The 22,562-nt window shown below is 51.8% G+C and overlaps 6 protein-coding genes across 6 annotated transcripts; 5 read left to right on the top strand and 1 right to left on the bottom strand.

Annotated features, from left to right (window-relative positions):
* Nucleotides 1–80: 80 nt before the first annotated feature.
* EV422DRAFT_19244 (uncharacterized protein) lies at nucleotides 81–5,074 on the top strand. The gene is made up of 2 exons (XM_053065216.1): nucleotides 81–3,981; nucleotides 4,053–5,074. Exons 1-2 carry the CDS (start codon nucleotides 271–273, stop codon nucleotides 4,893–4,895), a joined length of 4,554 nt encoding a protein of 1,517 aa, XP_052930200.1. The 5' UTR covers nucleotides 81–270; the 3' UTR covers nucleotides 4,896–5,074.
* Nucleotides 5,038–5,964, bottom strand: EV422DRAFT_593608 (ureidoglycolate hydrolase; the record flags this gene model as incomplete). The annotated part of the gene is made up of 2 exons (XM_053073568.1): nucleotides 5,038–5,715; nucleotides 5,815–5,964. The coding sequence occupies 2 exons, from the start codon at nucleotides 5,962–5,964 to the stop codon at nucleotides 5,254–5,256; spliced, it is 612 nt and encodes a 203-aa protein (XP_052930199.1). The 3' UTR covers nucleotides 5,038–5,253.
* A 2,536-nt stretch (nucleotides 5,965–8,500) lies between these two features.
* Nucleotides 8,501–9,890, top strand: EV422DRAFT_19216 (uncharacterized protein). The gene is made up of 3 exons (XM_053065212.1): nucleotides 8,501–8,709; nucleotides 8,784–9,515; nucleotides 9,589–9,890. Exons 2-3 carry the CDS (start codon nucleotides 8,883–8,885, stop codon nucleotides 9,778–9,780), a joined length of 825 nt encoding a protein of 274 aa, XP_052930198.1. The 5' UTR covers nucleotides 8,501–8,709; nucleotides 8,784–8,882; the 3' UTR covers nucleotides 9,781–9,890.
* Nucleotides 9,891–10,662: 772 nt separating this feature from the next.
* EV422DRAFT_512066 (uncharacterized protein) lies at nucleotides 10,663–11,796 on the top strand. Its single transcript, XM_053069054.1, has 2 exons — nucleotides 10,663–11,131; nucleotides 11,228–11,796. The coding sequence occupies exons 1-2, from the start codon at nucleotides 10,985–10,987 to the stop codon at nucleotides 11,609–11,611; spliced, it is 531 nt and encodes a 176-aa protein (XP_052930197.1). The 5' UTR covers nucleotides 10,663–10,984; the 3' UTR covers nucleotides 11,612–11,796.
* A 497-nt stretch (nucleotides 11,797–12,293) lies between these two features.
* On the top strand, nucleotides 12,294–14,319 carry EV422DRAFT_19134 (Poly(A) polymerase central domain-containing protein). Its single transcript, XM_053065204.1, has 5 exons — nucleotides 12,294–12,549; nucleotides 12,646–12,794; nucleotides 12,863–13,026; nucleotides 13,088–13,428; nucleotides 13,487–14,319. The coding sequence occupies exons 1-5, from the start codon at nucleotides 12,407–12,409 to the stop codon at nucleotides 14,301–14,303; spliced, it is 1,614 nt and encodes a 537-aa protein (XP_052930196.1). The 5' UTR covers nucleotides 12,294–12,406; the 3' UTR covers nucleotides 14,304–14,319.
* A 2,042-nt stretch (nucleotides 14,320–16,361) lies between these two features.
* On the top strand, nucleotides 16,362–17,258 carry EV422DRAFT_502668 (uncharacterized protein; the record flags this gene model as incomplete). The annotated part of the gene is made up of 4 exons (XM_053068285.1): nucleotides 16,362–16,451; nucleotides 16,538–16,615; nucleotides 16,696–16,863; nucleotides 17,217–17,258. The coding sequence occupies 4 exons, from the start codon at nucleotides 16,362–16,364 to the stop codon at nucleotides 17,256–17,258; spliced, it is 378 nt and encodes a 125-aa protein (XP_052930195.1).
* Nucleotides 17,259–22,562: the final 5,304 nt, after the last annotated feature.

Genomic DNA, 22,562 nt, shown 5'->3' with positions numbered 1-22,562 from the left:
AGCGCATGGAGCCGTGAAAAGGGCGGCGCGTCATCATGCATGCCCTGCCCTTGCCGCCTGAGAGCGTCCTCCGCAATTACTGTGAGAACGCGCTGGCAATCAATTCCTTGGCCGCCGTGGGGAAAAGTCCCCAAGCGGTTTGCAGACTGTCTGCCAAGCTGCCCGAATTCGGAGGATTCTCTTTCGTGCCATAGACAGACCAGCGCCTAAGTTTCCCTGCATTCTCGCCCATAAGCTGCAGTGGTCTAGCCCACCGACTGACACCTCAACATGGACCGTCGTCGCCACTCGCACCACGATGGCCCGCAGAACCCTCCGCCACGGCAACCGCCAATCAGTCCAGCCAGAGGACGGTCGGTCACTGACACTGCTCCAGATCACTCGACGACGGGACATCACCACCATAACCCTCTTCGCTTCACAACCCGGTCCTCGACATTTCACCAGAGCCCGACCCCGAACCCTTTCGCTCGCAAAGGGCCTCCTGTCCAGCCTCGCCGGCCGGTGAGCTTTCTCGACACTAGCAAGCAGGGCGCTCAAAATCGGACGGCCGCTGGCGCTGGTGAGCCCGACTCCCCGTCGCGCGCCACCGATAACTCTCATGCTCCCTTTGCACAGACAACTCCACAACGTCCAGGGGAACACCATGCTCAGGGGACACCCCCAATCCAGTCTACTCCGACCCAGGAAGATTCTCCTTTCAGGTTCATGTCACGGAAGGCCACCGTCGAAAAGCTTCGGGCTTGGCGGGAACGGGCTCGCACGGCCATGCAGAGCACCGACGATCTCGGAAGAACATCCGAGGATTCGCTCGAAGACGTGTCCGGAGAGAGTCCAGAGGGCATGTTTGTCAGTGGCAGTGACACCGGATATCCTGAGCCCATGTTTGCGGATCTGGAGGTGAAGCTACTCAAGACCGTTCCGTTTCTGAAGCAGAGGTGGTACGATTGGCAGAACGTCAAAATGAAATCTTTCCGGGGTCCGCCCATCCCTGGCCACCGAAAAGATGCGCACGAGTTTGAAATTACTCACAAACCGTCTGGAACTCATTGGATGTTGAGCGCCAGGCCCAAGGACTTCCATCGTTTCTCGGCCCTCCTCTGCGAGCCTAATCGACACACTGACTTTCGGTTTCGATCAATTCAGAAGCATCTTAGGAACAGGTGCAAAAAGAGCCCTACCCATCTAGAACAGCTTAAGGTGCAGGCCAACCCGCAAAGGAGCACTTCTCAGGAGCGCGAGGCGTTTGATGAGAAAGCTGAAGAAGCCGATACCGATAACCGCTTCCACCGTCCTACCGGCCCGACCCCGCTCCCGAAAGGAGCTGACAAGTCAGAAAAGAACGGAGAGGAGCTGGTGAACTTCCTTCGTCGCATCTTGAAGGAAGTGAAGGAACCGTGGAACATTTTGGGAGAGGATGAGCATGCCGTTGAAGAACGTCGGAGGGGTATGGTTGTCTGTGGCTTCATCGAACTGTCTCGAACAAGTCTTATCGGAACATGGGAGAATGGCGTCAAGGGCAAGGAGGGCTGGGCACGGAAGCGCAGAGGCGGTCGCAAGAATGACGTCTTTTGCTTCCCGGACTTCCTAGTACCCCGGCGATCGCAACGACGTTGGCTCGCTTTGCGGTCCAACTACCTGCTGTATTTCTACAGTCCCATGGATATTACCCCTCAGGAACTGATGCTCATCGATGGCTATTTCCAAGTGCTTCACAAGGATACGCAACGAAAAGAGGTGGATCTTCGGCCGTACGATGAGGACCCGGCGGGGTCAAAGGAAGACCGTGTCAACACTCGACCAGGAGGCCGTCAGCACCATGCTGTCCGCAACGCATTGCTGTTACGACCCTTCAACAAACGCACAAACGAAATCTGGGTTCGCGAGAAACATCACTTGGCCATCCTCAACGGATTCCGTGATCTCCTGATTGACTTTCACTACAGAGTTGGAGGGCGCGGACGTGCCCGTGTTGCACGTGAATGGGCATCTCAACTTGAATTCCGTCGCCAGATGACCACCTGGTACAGAGACGTACAGGCTGACGTCGGTCGCTATGACGCCTTTGCACCCGTGCGATACGGCCAGTCAGAGCAGCATGTGCGCTGGTTGGTGGACGGCAGCTCTCACTTTGAACAAGTCTACGATGCCATCTTCAACGCCGAAAAGGAGATCTTGATCGCCGATTGGTTCTTGACGCCGGAGATCTTCCTACTGCGTGCGCCGGATGGTGTTCACCCCGAACATCTCGGATCGAGGTTGGATCGCCTTCTCTTCCAAAAGGCAAACCAAGGAGTGCGCATTTTTATCTTGCTATACAAGGAGATGAATCTGCCAAACGCCTCTCTCCACGCGAAAGAAGAGCTAACGGGCCACAGAGACCCATACTTTTACCTTGACGAGTCGGTTGAGGATCCCGACGGTGAACTGCACCTCAAGAACAAGTCAAACATTGTGTTACTTCGACACCCCGACCAAGGCAGAGGATTCATCGGCCCTGTTCTCGATTCCGTCATGTGGGCTCATCACGAGAAAGCGGCTGTCATCGACAGGAAGATTGCCTTCATTGGAGGAGTCGATCTCTGTGTAGGACGCTATGACACGGCGGAGCATCCGTTGCGTGACGATGTCTTGTACAACTCGAAGGGAGAAGTCGAACCACCGTCCCCGTCCTCGCCAGGAAGACACGTCTTGGATGAAGGGTTCAGAATGAGCGGGGAACATAACATGGTGGACTGTCCATCGATTACCCATACCGTGGGCAATAAGTTGGACGATGCGGTATCAAACATCGTGCGACCCATTTTCGAAGAGCCCGAAGAAGAAGAACAAGACGGTCATGCAGGCGTGCCGAATGGTGTGCAGCGTTCTTCGTCCGGCTCGGAGCCGTCGAAACAAGTACGATTCAATACAGATGCGAACGGAGCGTACCATGACGAAGGCATGCCACCACGCGGCGAGCTTGTTGAGTTCCAGGGTCGCAGCGCTGATGCGATCCACCGACACTCCGTAAAGGGATCATCGTCAAAACCGATCTTGAACTTGTTCCCTGGGCAAGACTATAGCAACCCGCGTGTCAAAGATTTCTTCAAGCTGGGCGAGAAGATCACTGAGGACGTCATTTCGCGGGATTACACTCCGCGGATGCCATGGCATGACATTGCATGCACCTTCCGCAAACCTCCAGGGGAGGAAAATGTGGAGGGCCCCGTGGACGATCTTGTGTGGCATTTCATCCAGCGATGGAACTTCGCCAAATGGGAAAAGAAGAAGCAGAATGTCAAGGTGCCGTGGCTGTATCCCAGTCAGGGTCTGACAAACTCTCCGACTGAGGAGGAAGCGAAGGCCAAATCCTTTACGGGTCGGCTGCAAGTCTTGCGATCGGCGTCTCAATGGTCGGCCGGCTCTCCTCGCGAAAAATCGATCAACAGGGCGTACATTGATCTCATCCATAAGGCGAAACATTACGTGTATATCGAGAACCAATTCTTCATCTCGAAATTTTCGCCGCCTACCGAACACATCGAAGCTACATCGACGGACTCCCGTCAGGATCGAGGATCACCACAGCATTCAGGCCCCAAACAACAACCTCAGAACGAAAGCAGCTGCATCCCCTGGCGCCAGAAGAAGCACGGCCAGATGTTTACGATCTCTGGCGTGAGAATTCGAAACCCTATCGCTGCGGCCATAGTCGAACGTATCCTCCGGGCTCACAAAGCCGGAGAAACTTTCCGGGTCTACATCGTTATCCCGCTCTTTCCCGCTTTTTATGGTGATGTGCTGAAAGGCGATACGGATCCTGCCCTCCCATTTGTGCTGTCTGCACAGACAGAGTGCATTCGAGGCGTCTTTTCGGAGCTGGCCAAGGGCGGTGTCACGCAGGAGGAGGCGAGGAAGTACATCATTTTCACTGGATTGCGCAAATGGGATATCCTTGGGAACCGCATTGTCACTGAGCAGATTTACATCCATGCCAAGGTAAGCCTTGAACCTTATTATGAATGGTTTCTTTTCTACCATTTCACCCATCTAACATGAAAGTCTCCCAGCTGATGATTGTCGATGATCGTCATGTCTTGATTGGAAGTGCAAATATCAACGACCGATCGCAGATGGGATCGCGGGACTCGGAACTAGCCATCCTCGTCACCGACACACAACCTTTCGAAGGCACCATGGATGGCAAGCCTGCGCAAGTGTGTCATTTCGCTAGCTCCTTGCGTCTGCGGCTCTTCCACGAGCACCTCGGCATCCCCTTCCCGCCCGGCCTCCGCGACGTGCATGATCCCCGCGCTGATCGCACAAGCAAGAGCAGCAGCGGTTCCTCATCCGAACAAGTGCTAGGAGGTCCAAGCGGTACATCATCCATCGAAGTCGTTGAGAAGCGCATTTTGGACCCCATCTCGTCGGTGTGCTGGGATATGTGGCACGCACGCATTGACACAAACACTCTCGCTATGCGCCATGTCTTCCACTGCGTCCCCGACGATACCGTGCGCACCTGGAGTCAGTACGAGAAGTTTGCACCGAGCCCGGACACAACCTCGGACGGAACGGAACTCGATGGGGTTGATATCAACAGCGTCGTGGCGGACTTCAAGATCAAAGAAGTGACACAGCAAGAAGCTCACGAGCTGCGAGGGAATGCTGTCGCAAAACCGAACGACCCGCAGACCCACGATGACGATTACGACGTGTCTGCGAATGGATCTGGCTTGTGTTTGATCGAAGAGAACCCGGATCCCAAGGCTGTTCGCCCGGCATTGGATGTCTTGCGGGAGAATGTGAGAGGACATGCGGTTCGCTTCCCTGTACACTTTCTGGAGGGAGAGCAGCTGTCCAATCTGTTCAGAGGCGTTCACAAGCTTGCACCTCGTAGGGTATTCACGTAGTCGAGGGGTATCGTACATATTCCCACCCGTTGTTCTCGATCCGCGTTTTTGGAAAATTCCCACTCATCCTCTGCGACGGCCCTATCTCACTGTTCTTGATGGCCGCGAGAGGGCAAGTCGAATCCCCCTGTATCATTTTCGACCGTTGGCGTCATTGATTAGATAAATCTGGTTTCCATTCCGCCCTGACGACGTATAGCACCTCATTATACGTATGGCCTCGAGGATATTATCATCTAATCGAACAGAGTAATCTGTATATCTCGAACTATCTACTCACGGACATGTGGAGCTCGAGACGTTCGTCAACTGCTCTGCAATCGGAGAGACTCGGACGCAGCCAGGAGTGGTGTCCTCACTACAGCTCGGATGCACCTCTAAATCCGTCAACCTCAATAATGCACTCCTCAGCCAAAAACTCCTCCTCACAGTCCTCATCAGGAGCCTCTCGAAGTTCCCTCCTTTCGTACACCAGCACGCAAAAATCGGTCACTCTCTCCAACGCAATCATCGGATGATGCCAGCATCCAGCACTGTAGTTGATACCCTCGGTCGTCGATGCCACAAACGCCTTCAACGTCCTGTAATCTGGTTTATCCCTCACAGGGTCGTTCAGGCACACAATCACCAGGTATCCGCGAGCTCCGTCTTGATTTGGCGTCATGGGCACAAAGAACTGCGATGAGAACTTGTGACGCTCCAGTAGCTTCATCGGGAAGGGTAGGACGGGCGTTGGCGCGCAACGGAAGACGCAGAGGTTGGGCTGGGCGGGGTTGGCTTTGTTCCTGAGATTTGTGATTTGTGCTGTTTTACGGACGTGCTGTCAATTCGAGTGATTCTGGGCTGCTGTTTGATGGACACCGACACTGCCCCTCCGACTTTGAACAGCCCAATGCCCATTCCCCTAGTACCGAAAGACCCTACCGATATGATTGAAACGTTTGGCGGTGCCTTGATTGGCAGTGTCCGCGGGCGTTGGCAAACTGCAAATCACGTCACCGTATGGTGCAAACGCTTCCCGGGTCAGCGGGGCCGCTTTGATGCTCTTCGGTGGTATTTGCCCCTCCATCTTCCTTGTTCCTATTGTTGTAAGCGCACCACTTGACGTATGTATGTACGATGGTCGAAGAAGGGAATCTTACCGTACCGTACTTTGACGTATGGGAGGATGTCCCTGCTCACGTGGCCCACATTGAATTGATTACTTGGCGCTCATTTTTGCCCAACCCACTGACAGCTCCGCTATCCGCAATGACAGCTTCTACATCCTACCGAATGCCCATTTCCTGGCATCTGCGCTGACTTTCGCCGCCATCCCGTTCGGTTGATTTTCGGGTTATACGTCGTCGGACTCCCTTGCAAGAACGACTACTGTGTCGAGAGCGTCGCCTCGGGTGTGAAGCATACCTGCACGCTCACGTTCAGTTTGTTTTACGTGTGGCTGTTCCTTGTTGCTGCGTGTTTGTTCGCGGGCAGTCCCGTCAGAATCCTCACCTTCAAGCGAGCTCCGGTCTCTGACACTCTCGCTCTGGATGTGCAGGCACGAAGATGGCCAGTGGTACACCGCATTGTGAGGAAACCGTTTCCCGTCGGAAAGTTTGCTCCTAATTTCACAACCGGAGAGCTCGTCCTATTTACATCCACTGCGGCTCTCTTCGCGATTAATCTTAGGTAGGCTTCAGAAAGAATCCTGTACTCTGTTTCCCTTTCACTGAAATCTTGCTTGGCGTCTCGTATTATCTCGTCTCTGGACCAAAGCCTACCGTGATGCCATAAATAACCCATGGGGCTTCTATAGCTGGCTGCTGGACACTCCTATTCGCATCCCTATCTACATTGCCACGCAGATCAGCGGTCGTGTGCTAGACGTGGGACTGGGAATGTGCCTTTTGCCTGTCTCTCGAACCTCCTTCCTTCAAACGCTCCTCGGCGTTTCGTTTGACCGTGCATTGAGGCTTCACAGATGGATCGGATATTTCCTTTTCATCGCTACCTTATTGCATACCGCGGTTTATCTCCACACAGCGTCTATAGATGCCACGCAAGTGAATTGATGTCTCATCTCAACTGAGATATTCCGCATGGGGTCTAGTCGGCCGCCCTCTCTGCGTCCAGACATGGTGGTCTCATCCCCTTCTTCCGGTGCCTACACTATGGATTGGGAAATGAAGACGATGTGGGGAATGGGAAAGTAATCCGCAGTTATCTTCAACGTGCGGCCCTCTACTGATTTGTCTCCGATCGTAACTTGTTTCAAACACTGCTTTTCGCACCCCCGTTCATTACCTACTTCCGTCGGAGACATTTCAATATCTTCTACTTCACCCCCTTCATGCTCTTCCTCCTGCTCTTCTTTGCCATCCTGCACGCCCCCTTGGACTTCTACCTAAGAGTCTGAACCCGGGCAATTCTTCTTTCTAGACCTTCCTAGCATCTCCAAATACGAGTAGCATCCTTTCAGGTTTGGCTGATTTTGAGCGCTTTCTCAATCGGTGTGCAAACACGGTTACTGACAGAGCGATACTCTCGTTCCTCCGGTCGCGTAGAGCGACGCCACGATGATGCGTCCCGACGGCAGCGATGCGCAACATTGTTCGTCGATGCCACTGCGACATCTTCAGCCACCAAGGAATGGACGTCCCGTTTCGCCGCGGCTGTAACCGGCGGATCAGTGAGTAACACAGAGGAGGGCTCTTTGATGCGTATCAATTGCCGATGGACGGTTCGGGGTACCCGTCTTCAAGCCTGCTCGCATGGATATGGTCGTCGTTCTAGTCGCGGGGACCGGTTTGCCTCCGGGCCTTTCGGTGGCCAGAGCGGCTTTTTCATCTGGTTCCAAGGCCCAGCGGGTCATCTTGGCGTGGTCCACTCGCAGGGATCTACAGAAGCCGGTTTCGCTCTTGGAGGGTTGGTGTTTCTTCAGCTGAAAAGTCTGGCCTCATAGCCATGCACTGGCCTTTCTTGGCCATCATTACTAGATATACTTGATACAGGACCCCAGCTTCACATACACAACACGGCAGAAAAGGCCACGGCAATCAAGGTCGATTATCTTGAGGAGGAGATCCGTGTCGATGACATGGAGAAAAACAGCATACGGGAAGGCACAGGCGAGGTGACGGCAGACGGAGCCGCGTCCACACTCCATATCTCCCGGCCGCATCAGCTTTGCCAGTAAAACCAAGTTGCGGTGGCGAAAGGATATGAATTGACGTGGGCTGCTGCTCTGCAGATACCGTCAATTCGGATTTACTCCGAAGCACTTCGTCAGCGAAGAGACAGGTCGGAGTTTTCATTTGCGGTCCGCCTTCGTTTATAGCCGATGCATCCGCCGCTACTTCAACACTTCAAGCAAAGAGTGCTAGCTCGGACGTCTTCCTCTGGCACGCGGATACTTCTTTTGATGGATACAGGTGGTTCATGGGGCACTTCCCCTTCCGTCAACTCCCTTTCTGACCTAGTCCGCTCTGCGCCAGAGTCGACGATTTTCTTTCGTTTAACCAGTAGTCAGAGAATTTCTTTGCGAGGTGTTCTTCTAGTTGAGTGACATCTCCGAAGCGCTTGCGCCGAAATGCTCGTTTGCGTAGTATGTCACAGAATCAGCCCGTACCATGTTTTCATATGCAGAAATTGACAGTGTTTCGACAATATTGAGTCAGCAATTGGTCCAAACTCCGCTCGGATATTTTCGTTCGATCGCAGACCTTCAGAACCGCATTGATTTTCAACTACTCTTCTAGGGCCGTGGACACAGCCATCATCATGTACGGGCCAGCACCGCCGGGCCAATTTTGTCGGACTTCTATACCTTCCCGTAGGCATGTACTTAAAGAGCAAACCAACCTCGCCCGCCTGACATTAAAGAAAATCTGTCCTCATCATCCTCAGTATCTGAGCTAGTGATAGTCCCGGGCATCGCACAGACTACCTGCCGCTGCAACACTCTCGAAAATCAACGACACCGCCAAGGTTATCGATTCAGCAAAAATGGGTCTCATTTCTGCCGCCAACCAGCCCACCAACTATGGTGGTTTCACAAACAGCGGCCCGCAACACCAAAGTAACGGCGGTCGTGGACCAGCTGCTGCCACTAGCAACTTCACGGATTTGAACAACAGTCGTGCCTGGGACGTGCGGGGCGGCGGCCAAGGTCAATCGGCCGGCAACAGCGGACGTTACGCTGCGGGGGGACCCTCGACTCCCGGAAACAGTCTCGTCCCCGCCAAGAGCAACACCGAGGTCTGCCGTGTCCAGAATGCGCCGTACCTCATCGAGCAACTGCGCCAGCGTCAAGAGACTCACATCACCCCGCACATCGACCGCGAGCGGGACGAGACAATTGTCCAGCAGGTCATCCAGCCCATCAAGGACCACGTCGTTGCCGAGCCCGTTCACCACCACGCGCAGGCGGCTCTTGTCTCTCGCGAGCTCTCGGAGCCCCTCAACCCCGCTGATGCGAACCGGTACCGCGCACAAAGGGAGCTTGCTACTACTGGTGGCAAGTCCGTAGAACGGATCGATCAAGGCACTTTCCAGAACAACCCAGTTGTAAAGGAGAAGATCAACGTGCATGTTATTGAGGAGGTGCAGCCCGTTATCTGGCGTACCATTGACGAGACGGTAACTGAATTTCTAGTCACACATACAACATCGAGATTCTCATACTCTTCCAATTCACCCGATTGCCGTACAGCACGTCTACCACACCTCACAGCCCATCTACGAGCACCACACGACGGCCCCTCGCGTGCAAGAAATCCGATACAACCCACCCATTTCTTTGGAAGAGTTCGAGAAGCGTGGTGGCTCTATGACCGGAACGGGGTTATACCGCGCGGACGGATCGGCGCCCACTGCCGGTCGTCCTTCGCTGGGTCTTCACTGAACAAGAGTTCTCTTGGGACTCCACAGATGTTGAGCATTTATACCCTTTGGTGCTGCCAGCTGGAAAAGAATCAGCGACCCGTTTACGTTATAGTCCCGGGGATAGAAAAACTATCTTGTATGAATCGCCGTTACTTGTAAAATTCAAAAATAAAACCCGAGCTGAGGATGATATTGGAGTTCCAGGAACCAACGGCTTCCAGAGTCTATTCCCATTTTGATGGGGAAAGGAGCGACTCAATTTGCTCACTTGCGCATAGCATTGTTCCCCTGTTCCCTTGATTTAAGTAGCGACTCTGAATGGTGGGTCGGAAAGAATAGCTCACTCTTACCCCGCGCACTTGGGCTGGCGAACCTTTACATGAAAAACTTGTCTCGAGGCTCAGAACCTGCCGGCCCGAAGACATCGAAAGCATGGCCACAGCTGGAACGGACAGGCCAGCTAGTCACACTCTTCTGGTTCGCCCCTAGTCTCGAGACAAGGGGCACGCACAGACTCTCCACCGCTGCGACGTTTCTACCATACCCCCCAGACCCCCGGGGCCTTACGTCGGAGGTCGGGACCGTAAACTTGCATCGTCAAGATCAAGCTTCAACGGACACGGACCAAATCTCATCAAATATCGTCATCACTACTGAAAATTGGCAAAGAAACGACGGTTGTGGATCTATCTGCACCGAATGTAGCCGAAAAAGCTTGACGCACCTTCTGGGGCAGGGTCGCGTGACCCCGATCTCCCGCGCCCCTTGGGGCTTTGGTGGGGTGGCAAAGGAAAAGTGCGCGACAAGGTTCCACAGATGACGACGCAAGTGCGACAGTTATAGACAGAAAGGTGCGCGATTTGCTGGTTGCTCTGGGACGCAAAATTTTGACCGCTGGCAGCTGTGATCGAAAACTTTTACGAGGCTCTGCATCCGGTACTCACCTGAGCCGCAAGCCATCGTGATACCGCAACGTCATGGGCATTACTTCCTAACCATTGGCGACCGTGGGGCTCCAACGGCAACACAACGCACATGGGGCAGAAAACTGAAAAAGAAGATGACGTCCAAGATGGGGCGGGCGTCTGGCGGCCGGCCGTCCAAGTTCAACGTCCGGGTTTGGATATAAAACTCCCTGTTGCCTTCTTTCGCCCGCCGAACTAACGCCTCTTACCGGAACATACCAACAACGACTCCGATCCCCAGCCGAGACACATATCATCATGGACAGCCGACAGACCCATCCCATCGTCAGCGAGCACGACAAAGTTGCGCCGCATCACCATGCTCAACCTCACAACGGCGTCGCAACGGTTACAGAACCCCATCACAATCGTCTCGCCCTTATTGTCGCCATCATCACCACAATCGTAAGTCAGATTCCCGAACATGCAGAGTGTTCGGGTTTGCGTGGTGCTTCTTTTCGGAAATGCGTTCAGTGGACTTACAAGTTGATCCTCTCTTAGTTCATTGGCCCCTTTGCCGTTCTCCTACTTTGCTTCTGGTACAACCGGTATACCCGGTCACCCGTACTCTTGGGAATGGGGGGAGTGTCTGTCGTCCAGGCGATCGTCACATTAGTGGCCGGAATTGTCGTTCGGAAGAGCTGCCTGGATAGCACGAACAACGGCACCACCACTGCTTGCGATGCCGGTTACGGCTTCCATCACCGCACGGATGAGACCCTCAAGTTCGATTGCGCTACCGATTGCGATACCATCCTGAAGGCGTGTGGTGGCGCCGCCGCTGTTTTCTTGTTTTTCGGAATCCTCTGGCTCACCATTGGATCGGTCGGCATGCACAAGCTGCACAAGTTCGCGGGCCGGCGGCAAGCACCCGCAAACCTCTAAATCCTCCATACAGAGGTTTTTGAGGGAAACCTTATGTATATTATATACCGTGGAGCTCGGCGTAATGTAGCGGCCGACGTCGTAATTAGTTTTTGACGTCGTAATGAGCCCTGGCCCCTGTGGGCTTGAGTGGTTTTCCTCCATTTTTGCAAATAAATACTGTGGCAGTCTCATGTATAACCTCATGTATAACCTCATGGACTCTTGAAGTTGCGGCCGTACGGGGGACAAGACGGTGAGGGGTGTAACGCTAACCCTAACCCTGCCATTTACACTGTTTGTGATCACGTGCCGCGTAGAGTTCCTTGGACAGAATCCAGATCAACCAACACCAGCGATCTCGCTTTGCAACTGGGCTCTCTGCTGCTTTGCTGCTCCGCTTTGCACTCGTCGCATTTCGAAGCAATTCGAAGCAGTCGTTGGAACCCACGGGTTTGTCCACAGCGCTGAGGCAATACCGTACTGTATACCGCCCTCCGTTTCGCTTGGTTTACTGCTTCATCCACAGTCTTGGGATTACCGGGCTCCCTCCGAACGTGATCCTTTTTCGATTTCGTGCGAGGTTCTGAGTCTTTCAGCGTGCCAAAAGCACAGCAGGGAAACAGCGCTCTTTGGCTTTGCTACGCACCAGGAGTGTAGTCTCCCGTATTCTAGGGGCGAGAGCTAGCCTTTCGCTACGAACAAGTTTCCACTTCGGTAGCTTGGCATCGATCACTTCTCGTTACCGATACTATATCAAAAGGCGTACACTCCATTCCTTCGACGAATCCCCCCGACAAGGTCAGGATCTGCTCAATGTCGAACCAGAAGTTTTTCGGAGTGACACCACCCATATCGAGTGCCGAGCCAACATTCAAAGAGATCGAGGTGACTGATGGCTTAGTGCAAACCTTGAAAGACCTCGGACTTTTTGAGAGCGATGAGGAGGCCCGAAAAAGGTATGCCTTCACCGCCACCGAGGGGAGTCGCTACTGTTTTTGGCACGTCTATTCCGAGGTGGTCAAGGCCGGTTGACACGAATTTTCTTGTATCAGGGAGTTGGTTCTGGGGAAGTTGAATCTAATCTTCAAAGAATTCGTAAAGCGGGTCAGCTTGCGACAGGGGCACTCTGAAGCGGTTGCTGAGGAGGCGGGTGGCAAGATCTTCACATTTGGATCGTATCGCTTAGGCGTGCATGGGGCAGGTCGGCATTTTGGTTAGAACCTTTGAAGCGTCGACGATCGGGAGAGCTCACCATACATATGTACATAGGGAGTGATATTGATACTCTCTGCGTTGCGCCGAAGCACGTCAAACGAGACGACTTTTTCGATATAATGTACGACTTGCTAAAGGCCAGACCGGAAATCACCGACATCACCGCGGTCTCCGACGCCTATGTCCCAGTCATTAAGTTTGAGTTCTCCAAAATTCCCGTAAGTAACAACTACGTGTGATCTGTTGACGTGGAGACAATGTATTGACTATCCAATCCAGATCGATCTTCTTTTCGCTCGGCTTGAGTTGGACTCGATACCGGACGACCTGGATCTTGCGGATGATAACCTGCTGCAGAACCTGGATGAGCGGGACGTCCGCAGTTTAAACGGATCTCGCGTAACGGATGAGATTTTGCGACTGGTACCTAATATCGAGGCCTTCCGAATAGCGCTGCGATGCATCAAATTGTGGGCGAAACGTCGAGCTATTTATTCGAACGTCATGGGGTTCTTTGGCGGAGTTGCTTGGGCTATCCTTGTGGCCCGCGTTTGCCAACTATATCCGAATGCGGCAGCCGGAGCCATCGTGTCCAAGTTTTTCCGAATCATGCACAAGTGGTGAGTTTTTTGCTTCACGCCATCATGGAAAGCAGAAGGCATTAACGACGCGTTGTAGGGCATGGCCTCAACCAGTATTGCTGAAACATATTGAAGAGGGGCCATTGGCTGTGCGAGTATGGAATCCGAAGATTTATCCCCAGGACAAAGCCCACAGAATGCCGATCATCACACCCGCGTATCCGTCCATGTGCGCTACGCACAATGTTACCGAATCTACACACGTTGTGACCACTCAGGAGTTTGAGCGTGCCGCCGACATCGCAGATCGCATTATGGTCGGGTCGGGTTCCTGGATTGAGCTATTCACGAAGAGCGATTTTTTCGCACGTTACAAGTACTATCTGCAAATCATTGCATCATCAGACCAGGCGGAGTCGCAGCTGCGGTGGTCTGGCATGGTCGAATCTCGCTTGCGGCAATTGGTGAAACAGCTGGAACTTGTTGATCATCTGGAGCTTGCGCATCCTTACATCAAGGGCTTCGACAAAGTATGCAGATGTATCAGTGAAGAGGAGAGAAGTCGGGCTGCTCATGGGCAGTTTCCTCCGTCCCGGGATGACTCTGAGACGGATGTCCCAGGCGCTTCATTCTTATATACGTCAACGTTCTACATTGGTCTGAGCATCAAGGCAAAGGATCCGAGCTCCAATACTCCACGAAAGCTGGATATATCTTGGCCGACGAGAGAGTTCGTGTCCATGGTAAAAGCCTGGGATAAGTTTGATTGCACGACAATGGGGATAGTAGTGCAGTACATGAAAAGGTATGAACCATTTTCAAAGTCTTCCGCCCATCCCTTCCTGTTCCTTACTTTTCCTTCAGCGTGGCGTTGCCTTCCGAAGTGTTCGAAGGCGATCAGCCCAAACCGATGAAGAAAAGGCCGAAGTCTAGGGTGCGTGGACATGATCGTACTGTCATCCGTATACTTCAGTTTGAACCTAAATCTTGTCAATCTCCAGAATCGCTTCAATCAAACATCCGAGGAAAACCCGACGAAAAAGCGGAGAGCGTCGCTTACCGAATCGGTGCCTATGCAAACCGGAGCATACTTCCCTCCGAATGCGCCGGAGGTGATGCGAATCAAGGAGGAGCTGCGAGAAGAAAGACCCGGCTCGCCATTCCTGAATTCCGACGCGTTGGGATCTGCCAGCGGCATCATGCCAGGCACTCCAGTGCGGGAGGAGCTTATGGGGAAGGAAGGGCAGAGGAAGCTCCATTACCCGATGAAGGAGGAACCGACGGAAGGAACACGAGAGGCAGGAGATGGGCACTCGGATAGGGAGTCGGCATTCGAGAATGACGACCCAAGTAACGTGCCGAGCGGCGTCAAGAGAGAGGATTCCGCAAATGTGCAGTACAGCATTGCTGCGCAAAGAAGCATAAAAAGCGTCAGCCGGGGAGGCACACCAGCGAACGGCAAATCGCAAACAAATGGCGTACCAGGGGATGATGCAGTGCAAGTCGCGACGCCTTACGGCGGAATGAGCGGAGTGAACGTGTCGTCTCGGCCGTTCCCGGAAATCAAGATGCGACTTTCGACTCAGCGGTCGACTCCTCAGTAGGCCAGGTTCTCAACAAGGCAGAACGTACTGCACAATCGAACAATATATAATAGAAGTCGACGTCCACGGACTCGACGCGCCACCATAGGATTCCGCCTTCCTAAGCGAAAGGAAGGGCACATGTCCTGAGGGCACTCGATCGCATGCACTCCTCTACCAATTCGACTTTCTCAGTAAGTCTTCATGTACAAGTCTTCCAACGCGGGGGATACTGGACCTCTCGAGGAACGGCTATGCTTCCCAGACGGTTGGTAGAGTTATGCATCAACACACTACCGAACGCGCCCGGCTCAAGCACTCTCAAGTTGGCGCACAGTTTGACATGCGAGTCATCGTCAGTGATGGCATGCATGATAAGGAAGGATTGTGTGTAATCTGATACGATAACATACGTTTTCCTCCTTTGGGACTGGGGGGGTGGCAATATGTAGCGTAAACGAGTGTTGATGTACGTAGACCGAGTCCATGACGTTTGGAACCGTCAAATGAAAAAAAACATAAATCCCCAACGGGTGTGAGCTGGGAAGAGTGACGTTGTGGTGTATATTATATGTATTACTGTGTAAACCTCTCGTTTCTGGTCGCAGCCTTGGCGTTCCAATTTTCAACACAGCCCGGCGTCGGGGACCTCCGAGTTGGGAGTGCCCAGCGTGTGCGACGTTCGTTCATCGGCGCTGAAAAGATTGCAACACTATGTGTGACGGTCAAGAGTCACTCGAGACTCGAAGATCCAAACCAAGTTGGACCCTTTTGGCGTCGCCACTATGATGTCATGCATCCAATAGGGATTGGGGACCATTCAACTTGCTCCAGTGGCTCAATTTTCGAAGATTCTCAGTTCGGAGCTGAAGTTCAGACAACTCCGTGACGTGCCTCAAAGCCACCGAAAATTTGACGAGGTCACGGAAGACGGAGGGACACCTCCGTGACCATTTTGTAGGTTCCCGAATTTTGGAATGACGTCGGAGGTGTCCATAATTAATGCCTGTACAGACAGATCCACAAAATGCGACAGTACGTTTGGACGAGGAGAAAGCCCCTGATGACAGGCCCAGAACGGCCCAGTCCAAGAATCAGCTCGAAGTTGAATGAAGTGATGACGTTGTTGTCCAGAAGAAAAATCTTTTGGTGCCCTTGGCGAGGATGAGCGTGATGAGCGCATTTGGCTCTGCAGCTTGCGAAGAGGGCCTCGCCACCATCGTTCGCAGCGACGGCCGAAGAGCATAAAAGGCCGGTGGGTCCCAGCTTTTCCTTTGCCTGCAACAACTAGCCATCCGCCTCTCGCCAAACCAAGCTCAACAGCCAAGAGCAATCGCCAAGTTCCCACACATCCTCCTCTCAAACACCCCCCCAAGTCAAACAACGAAAATGTGCGCCGGTCTGGAAATCATTCTCTGGGACATCCTTGTCCTCATCGCCATCGTCCTCATTGTGATCTGGATCTTGGGCTTCTTCCACGTAAGTTATTGACGTGCATTGGCGCTCTTCGCAAGTCCTCCTGACGTTCCTCGGCCTCCAACTCACATCTCGTTGTTCACCATCAGGTTGTCACCATTGCGAGCGCACCACTGATACACGTCTTCATCATCGTCGGTGTTCTTTTCCTGATCACCTGGGTCTTCGTGCGCTGTTGCTGCCACCGCCGACGATACGGAGCCAAGCGTCGCACCGTCGTCGTATAGGAACCTCCTATATCCACTAGCCATCAGCTTCGTCGCTAGCGACAATCATCCCTGTGGTTCGTGCACACCGCAAAAACATTCGAGACTCCTCCATAGTACTCAGCAAACCGTGGCCCCTGGACGCTATCTACCTCATCCTCCCACGTCCTTCCCCCTTTATCTGGATGCCATATTTTTGTTTTGGCGTAGTGAGCTGGCCCCTGGCGTATAGATAGTAGGCAAGCCACACAATTTTGTAATGCACTTTAAGAATTTTATCAGTTGGGTATGACAATATGCGAATTTGAAGTGAGGCGGAGCCCGTATATATAAGTGTACGGCCGGCATGTCCGTGCTTTTTTAGAGAGATGTGTGCCGGTTCAGAGGACGTTTCAATGCGCTGTCAATTCTCGGGCGATCTCTAGTACATATTTTCGGTCCCATCATCGCCGTTACCTCTCGACCTTCAGATCGTTCGGATACCCGACCTATTTAAAACATCTAGCGTCCTGAACCCTGGTGCACTATTTCTCGATTCTTGACTTGACTCGCTGATATCCAGGCCAGTAGAAAGGAGTCGAAGGCCGCTATCAGGAAGACTTAGGCGTTGCGTCGTTGCCAAGAATCAAGAAAGACTTGAGCGATTACAATTCCTGCCCCTGGTGGTCAAGTTATTTGCGTTGTATGTCTTCGTCATGGGCACACGAACAAGAGCGGGTTGAACTTTGCGCAATCTGGGGATGACTGACTGGAGAGGTATGCAATTATGAAGACATCAGAGTTATTATAGATCAGGACGGCATAGTTAGCGTAACTTGACAGTGCTTGGCAACACGGTATTTACCCACTCGAGAAGAAAAATAAAGAAGCTTACTAAGCAACCTCCTCCTCGTCCATAGACTCTAGTGGACCACGTTCCTCGTGCAGAGCTATCCTCGCAAGGAGGAGGTTGCTTAGTAAGCTTCTTTATTTTTCTTCTCGAGTGTTTAAATAACAAACTCCGTAGCCGTAGATTCTCTTTTCCCTTATCTTTTTTGAGCTATTGAGTGCTATGTCAAACTACGGTAGGAGGGAGGGATGGGTCGAAGAAGATGAACTGGTTATTCAGGAACGCTGCAGAGGGAAACCTGCTCTGCAGCGCATTTAGGACGTAACGTCCAGGGAAACCGGTAAAACCTTTAAATAGTTGTTGATCGAGCCGTGGAAGGCAAGATGTTGATAAATAAGCCGATGCGAATTGAGCGGCGAATGCGGCGAATGTCGATGGGAGGTGCTTAGTGCAGTGGGTAGTGAGGTGGGATACTAAGCAACCTCCTCCTCGTCCATAGACTCTAGAGGACTACGTTCCTCGTCCAGAGCACAATGGACTCCGTTCGGAGGTTGCTTATTTGTCAATGAAGCCGCGTTCGTGGCCGTATCGCGTAGAGATTTGTCGTAGGTGCGCTCGTCTTCAGAGGAGGACACCTTGACGTGACTGTCGTCTGCCGATGATGTAGTGCATTTGGAAAACCCGCGAATTGGGTACCCAACGCCCCATCTTAATTGGCCGCTGCAAGATTGGGTAAGGGTGCAGTTTAGTGGGTTTTCCGCGCGTAGCCCACCCGATCCAGAACCCACCAAACTACACTCAAAGAAAAACCCACCAAACTACACTCAAACACAGCGGGGGTTCCCCCCGCACCCCCACCCGGGCTTTCCCCCCTGGACCCCCCTCTGCACGCCGCTCATTTGACAAGGAGGATTGTTATAAATATTACGTATATATTACAGAAAAACCCCCACTCAAGGGGCTGCCGCCCCCCTGTGTCGGGGATATCTCATCTTCACTTGTATTTCATATTATATCTCTTTCCTTCTACCTGATCCGAGACCCGGGCTGGCCACCCGAGCTCTCGGTGATACATTACATAAGGCGCCAAGCCTCACTGAAGCCACGCAAGCCCCACTGGCAGCTCATATATAAAGCTGTCAGTCGAGCAGCCGCTGCAAAAGCTTCTTACTTTTTTCTTCACTACAATAAACTGCTCTCAGCCCTCTCGGAAGGGCCCAATATCGTCTACGTTTCCTCTGACGTTACATGGTAGCACCACCTACCGCTAGCATCACCAAGACATTCCTCGTCAATGTCACCCCTCTATCGGAAGTCGCCCTTACACTTGTTCACAAGCAAGAATGGACGCACAGACTCAAGCTCTTGTTGCGGCTGTCGCAGCTGCTTTTGCTAGTCAGCAGCGTGCTGTTACGCAAGACACCCAACAAGCCGAACGTTTCAAACTTCTTATGGACGCTCGCAAGAACAAGCTTGTCGAATACGATGGCGCCAAAGCTGCCAAAAAGATCGAAGAGCTCGTTACGTCTCACCACAACTTTCTTGACTCTCTCACTGTCCCGGCTGTACCAGCTGGAACAGACGGCACTGGAGCTGCCAACGCCATAGCCTTTACTATGGCAGAGTACGCCTCTACGCTCACTACCTACCTCAAGGGTACTGCTCTCGAGTGGTTCAATACGACTTACGCCGCTGGACCTCCCGCAAATTGGGCAGCTTGTGAAAGGGCTCTTGTCGCTCACTTTTATCCTCGCAACTTGCGTAATACTATTGAGCTCAAGTTATCCAACCTCAAGCTCGGTGACTCTCTTAAGAAATATATCAAGGAGTTTCAAGACACCAATAATGAGCTCGAAGCCGCTCATCGTCTCGATAACCCTCAAGGCACCATTCCCGTTATCGAACAAATTCGATACTTCAAAGCCGGCCTTCTCAAGAATACAGTAATTGGACATTATCTCGCTGAAGCTGTTACGAACTTCGAAGTCTCGGCCATTACCAATATCAACACTCCTATCACTCTCGATCAAGCTATCACTGCAGCTTGTCGTGCTCATGTGGCTCACGGATTCACTGACGGCAACCAAGCCAATACACCTCTTCCGATTGCCTTGGCAACAAGTGTTTGTGGCAGCCGTGGAGCCAGTCGCGGTCAAGGTAGTCGTGGCGGTGGTCGTGGCGGACAATTCGCCCCTTACAAAAATCCTCAAATTACGGAAATCGAGCAAAACTTAGATGATATGACCTTTGGGCTCAATGTCCTCCGTACGTCATACTATCCCCCTGGAATGAGTCGTCTTACTACAGGTCAAGTGCCGTACCAATGTCAACAGCCCTTTCGTCGACGTGGACAATGGCAAACTACTTATGTTGCTCGACAACGTCCAACGACTCCTTGTCCCCTTTGTAACAAATGGGACATGCCTTTCTGGCGTTTCTTTAATTACGCTGAACAATTCTCGATGAGAACCTTACCTATCCTTCGCTGGACCAATTACGGCCCTATACCAAACGCACCGCAGTCTGTCACCATCAAGTGCGAAAGATCTTCGAGAAACTGGGAAGAGGTTGAATACATCCCGAAACACAACAACCCTTACTTCGATGTACAACGAGATCCGGTCTATGCCAAAAGACCCATTCGACCTGTTCGGATCATTAAACCTCTGGACACGCGTCCTCTACAAGCCGCACCTCATTATGTATCTCGATTCGCTCCAGCTTATGCTTTTCGCAATCCTCAAGTCATAGAAATGACTTCCAAGCGATTCAATAAGGCTTGGCAACGGAACAAGCTTGAAAAAGACACGGTCTGTTGCCTCGCTCTTAACAAAATACCAGACGCTCCTCAAGAGTTTAAAGGAAATCCAGGACATCTCAAGAATATCCTAAATTAATACGTCAATACGCTTTTCAAGGAACCGGAAGGTCTACCCCCTGATCGCGGAGAAGATAATTTCAAGATCGAACTCACTGAAGGCGCTGAACCCGTTTGGCAACCTCTTCGGCACATGAACAAAGAAGAACTCGCTGAACTTAAGAAACAAATCACCTCGATGCTCGAAAAAGGATGGATACAACACTCCTCAAGTCCCTGGGGAGCTAGTGCCGTCTTTGCGAAAAAGAAAGATGGCGGATTACGCATCTGTTGGGACTACCGAGGTCTCAACGCCGTCATCAAGAAAGATCGCACTCGTTTACCCAACATTCGTGAGATGAGGGATGGGACTTAAGGTTGTAAATGGTTTACGCTTATCGATATTCGAGAAGCATACCATCGTCTTCTTATACGAAAACAAGATAGAGAAAAAACGGCAATACGAACTCGCTTCGGACGTTTCGAGTATTTGGTCATGCCGTTCGGGCTTACCAACGCACCTGCTGCATTTCAACGTCTTATGAATGAGATCTTTCATAAAGATTACGACGAATTCCTTGCTACCTACCTGGACGACATTTTCATTTTCTCGAAGACCTTAGCCAAACATCGGGAACACATCGTTCATATTCTGAAGAAACTTGAAGAACACGCCCTTTTCATGAAGCCTTCAAAGTGCGTATGGGCTAAAGAAGAACTCGAATGGTGTGGACATATTGTCGGAAGACATGGTGTTCGCATCGCGCCCTCGAAAATCCAAGCTATCAAGGATTGGGCTACTCCAAAGTCAATAAAAGGAGTTCAAAGTTTTCTTGGGTTCACGAACTACTTCCTTGACTTTGTACAAGGTTATTTGGACATTGCTCTGCCCCTATCAAGTATTCAATCTTCGAAAGTCAAATTTCGATGGGGTCCTGAGCAACAAGAGGCATTTCAAAAGTTGAAAGAAGCGTTAATCAATGCGCCTACGCTAGCAACCATCGACAAAACCAAGCCGATTTACGTCTATACCAACTCATCAGGCTACGCTATCGCTGGCTGGATTGGACAACCTTCTGGCGATGAAACGATCCCTACGAATCTGCCTACTCCTGTCGGACAATGGAAGAAGTTACCTTGGCTCCGGCCTGTGGTCTTCTTTTCCAGAAAGATGAAGGACGCAGAAACTCGATATCCTACGCACGAACAGGAACTTTTAGCTCTTGTTAAGATGTTGGTCGCTAATCGACCATATCTCATCGGTCGTTACTTCCGATGGTTTAGCGATCACAAGGGACTCGAATTCATCCAAACGCAACCCCATTTGAGCACAAGACAAGCCAATTGGATGGAGAAGCTACAAGAGTATGATTTCGCCATCCAGTATTTACCTGGACGATGGAATCATATCACCCACATGCTCTCCCGCAATCCAATCTATGCACCTCGGTGTGTAGATTGTCAACGACGCGTTGACATGCATACGCAGATCAGCAACATGCTTGTCAATGAACCTTCCTCCAACGCTACGACAGACAATCCACAAAACTCACCTACTTGCTGAGAAGAAGAATGGCAAAAAGCGCTACGCAAAGATCCATATTCGGATTAACTCAATGAAATTTCTCGAAAACCTCGACACGAGAAAACTTCAAAAGAACTCCATTATACGTTTGAAAATGGATTATTACGACACAAAGGACGTCTATACGTTCCTGAAGACATTCGCGCGAAGATTTTGCGGAAATTCCATGACGAACACGCCACCGGAGGACATCTCGGTGTTAAGAAGACTCTCGCGAGAATTCTTACGGATTATTACTGGCCTACCGTACGCTCCGACGTCATCAAATACGTTGGAACTTGCAAATCCTGTCGACAATTCAAACCTGGTCATTGTCGATACGGATTTCTTCGACCTCTTCCTATACCTTTTGGAAGATGGCACACGATCGGATTTGACATTTTTGAAGTAGATGAAACAAACTCTTGTCTCGTCTGCATTGATTACCCTTCCGGACATGTGATTCTGACACCGATCAAGAAGACAATCACTGGACGCGAACTAGCCCAAGTCTTTCTAGATCATGTTTGGAAACATGTCGGTACGCCAAAAGTCTTCGTTACGGATCGCAAACCTCGCGCACTTTCTGACTTCTTCCTCGCATTCGATATTCTCCTCGGTGTAAAACACGAATTCGCTACGGCTCGTCATCAGCAAA

This window comes from Fimicolochytrium jonesii (genome assembly GCF_025526975.1).
Source record: "Fimicolochytrium jonesii strain JEL569 chromosome Unknown EV422scaffold_1, whole genome shotgun sequence".
NCBI lineage: Eukaryota > Fungi > Chytridiomycota > Chytridiomycetes > Spizellomycetales > Powellomycetaceae > Fimicolochytrium > Fimicolochytrium jonesii.
Note: the sequence above shows the minus strand (reverse complement) of the source record. Positions and strands in the feature narration are given on the sequence as shown.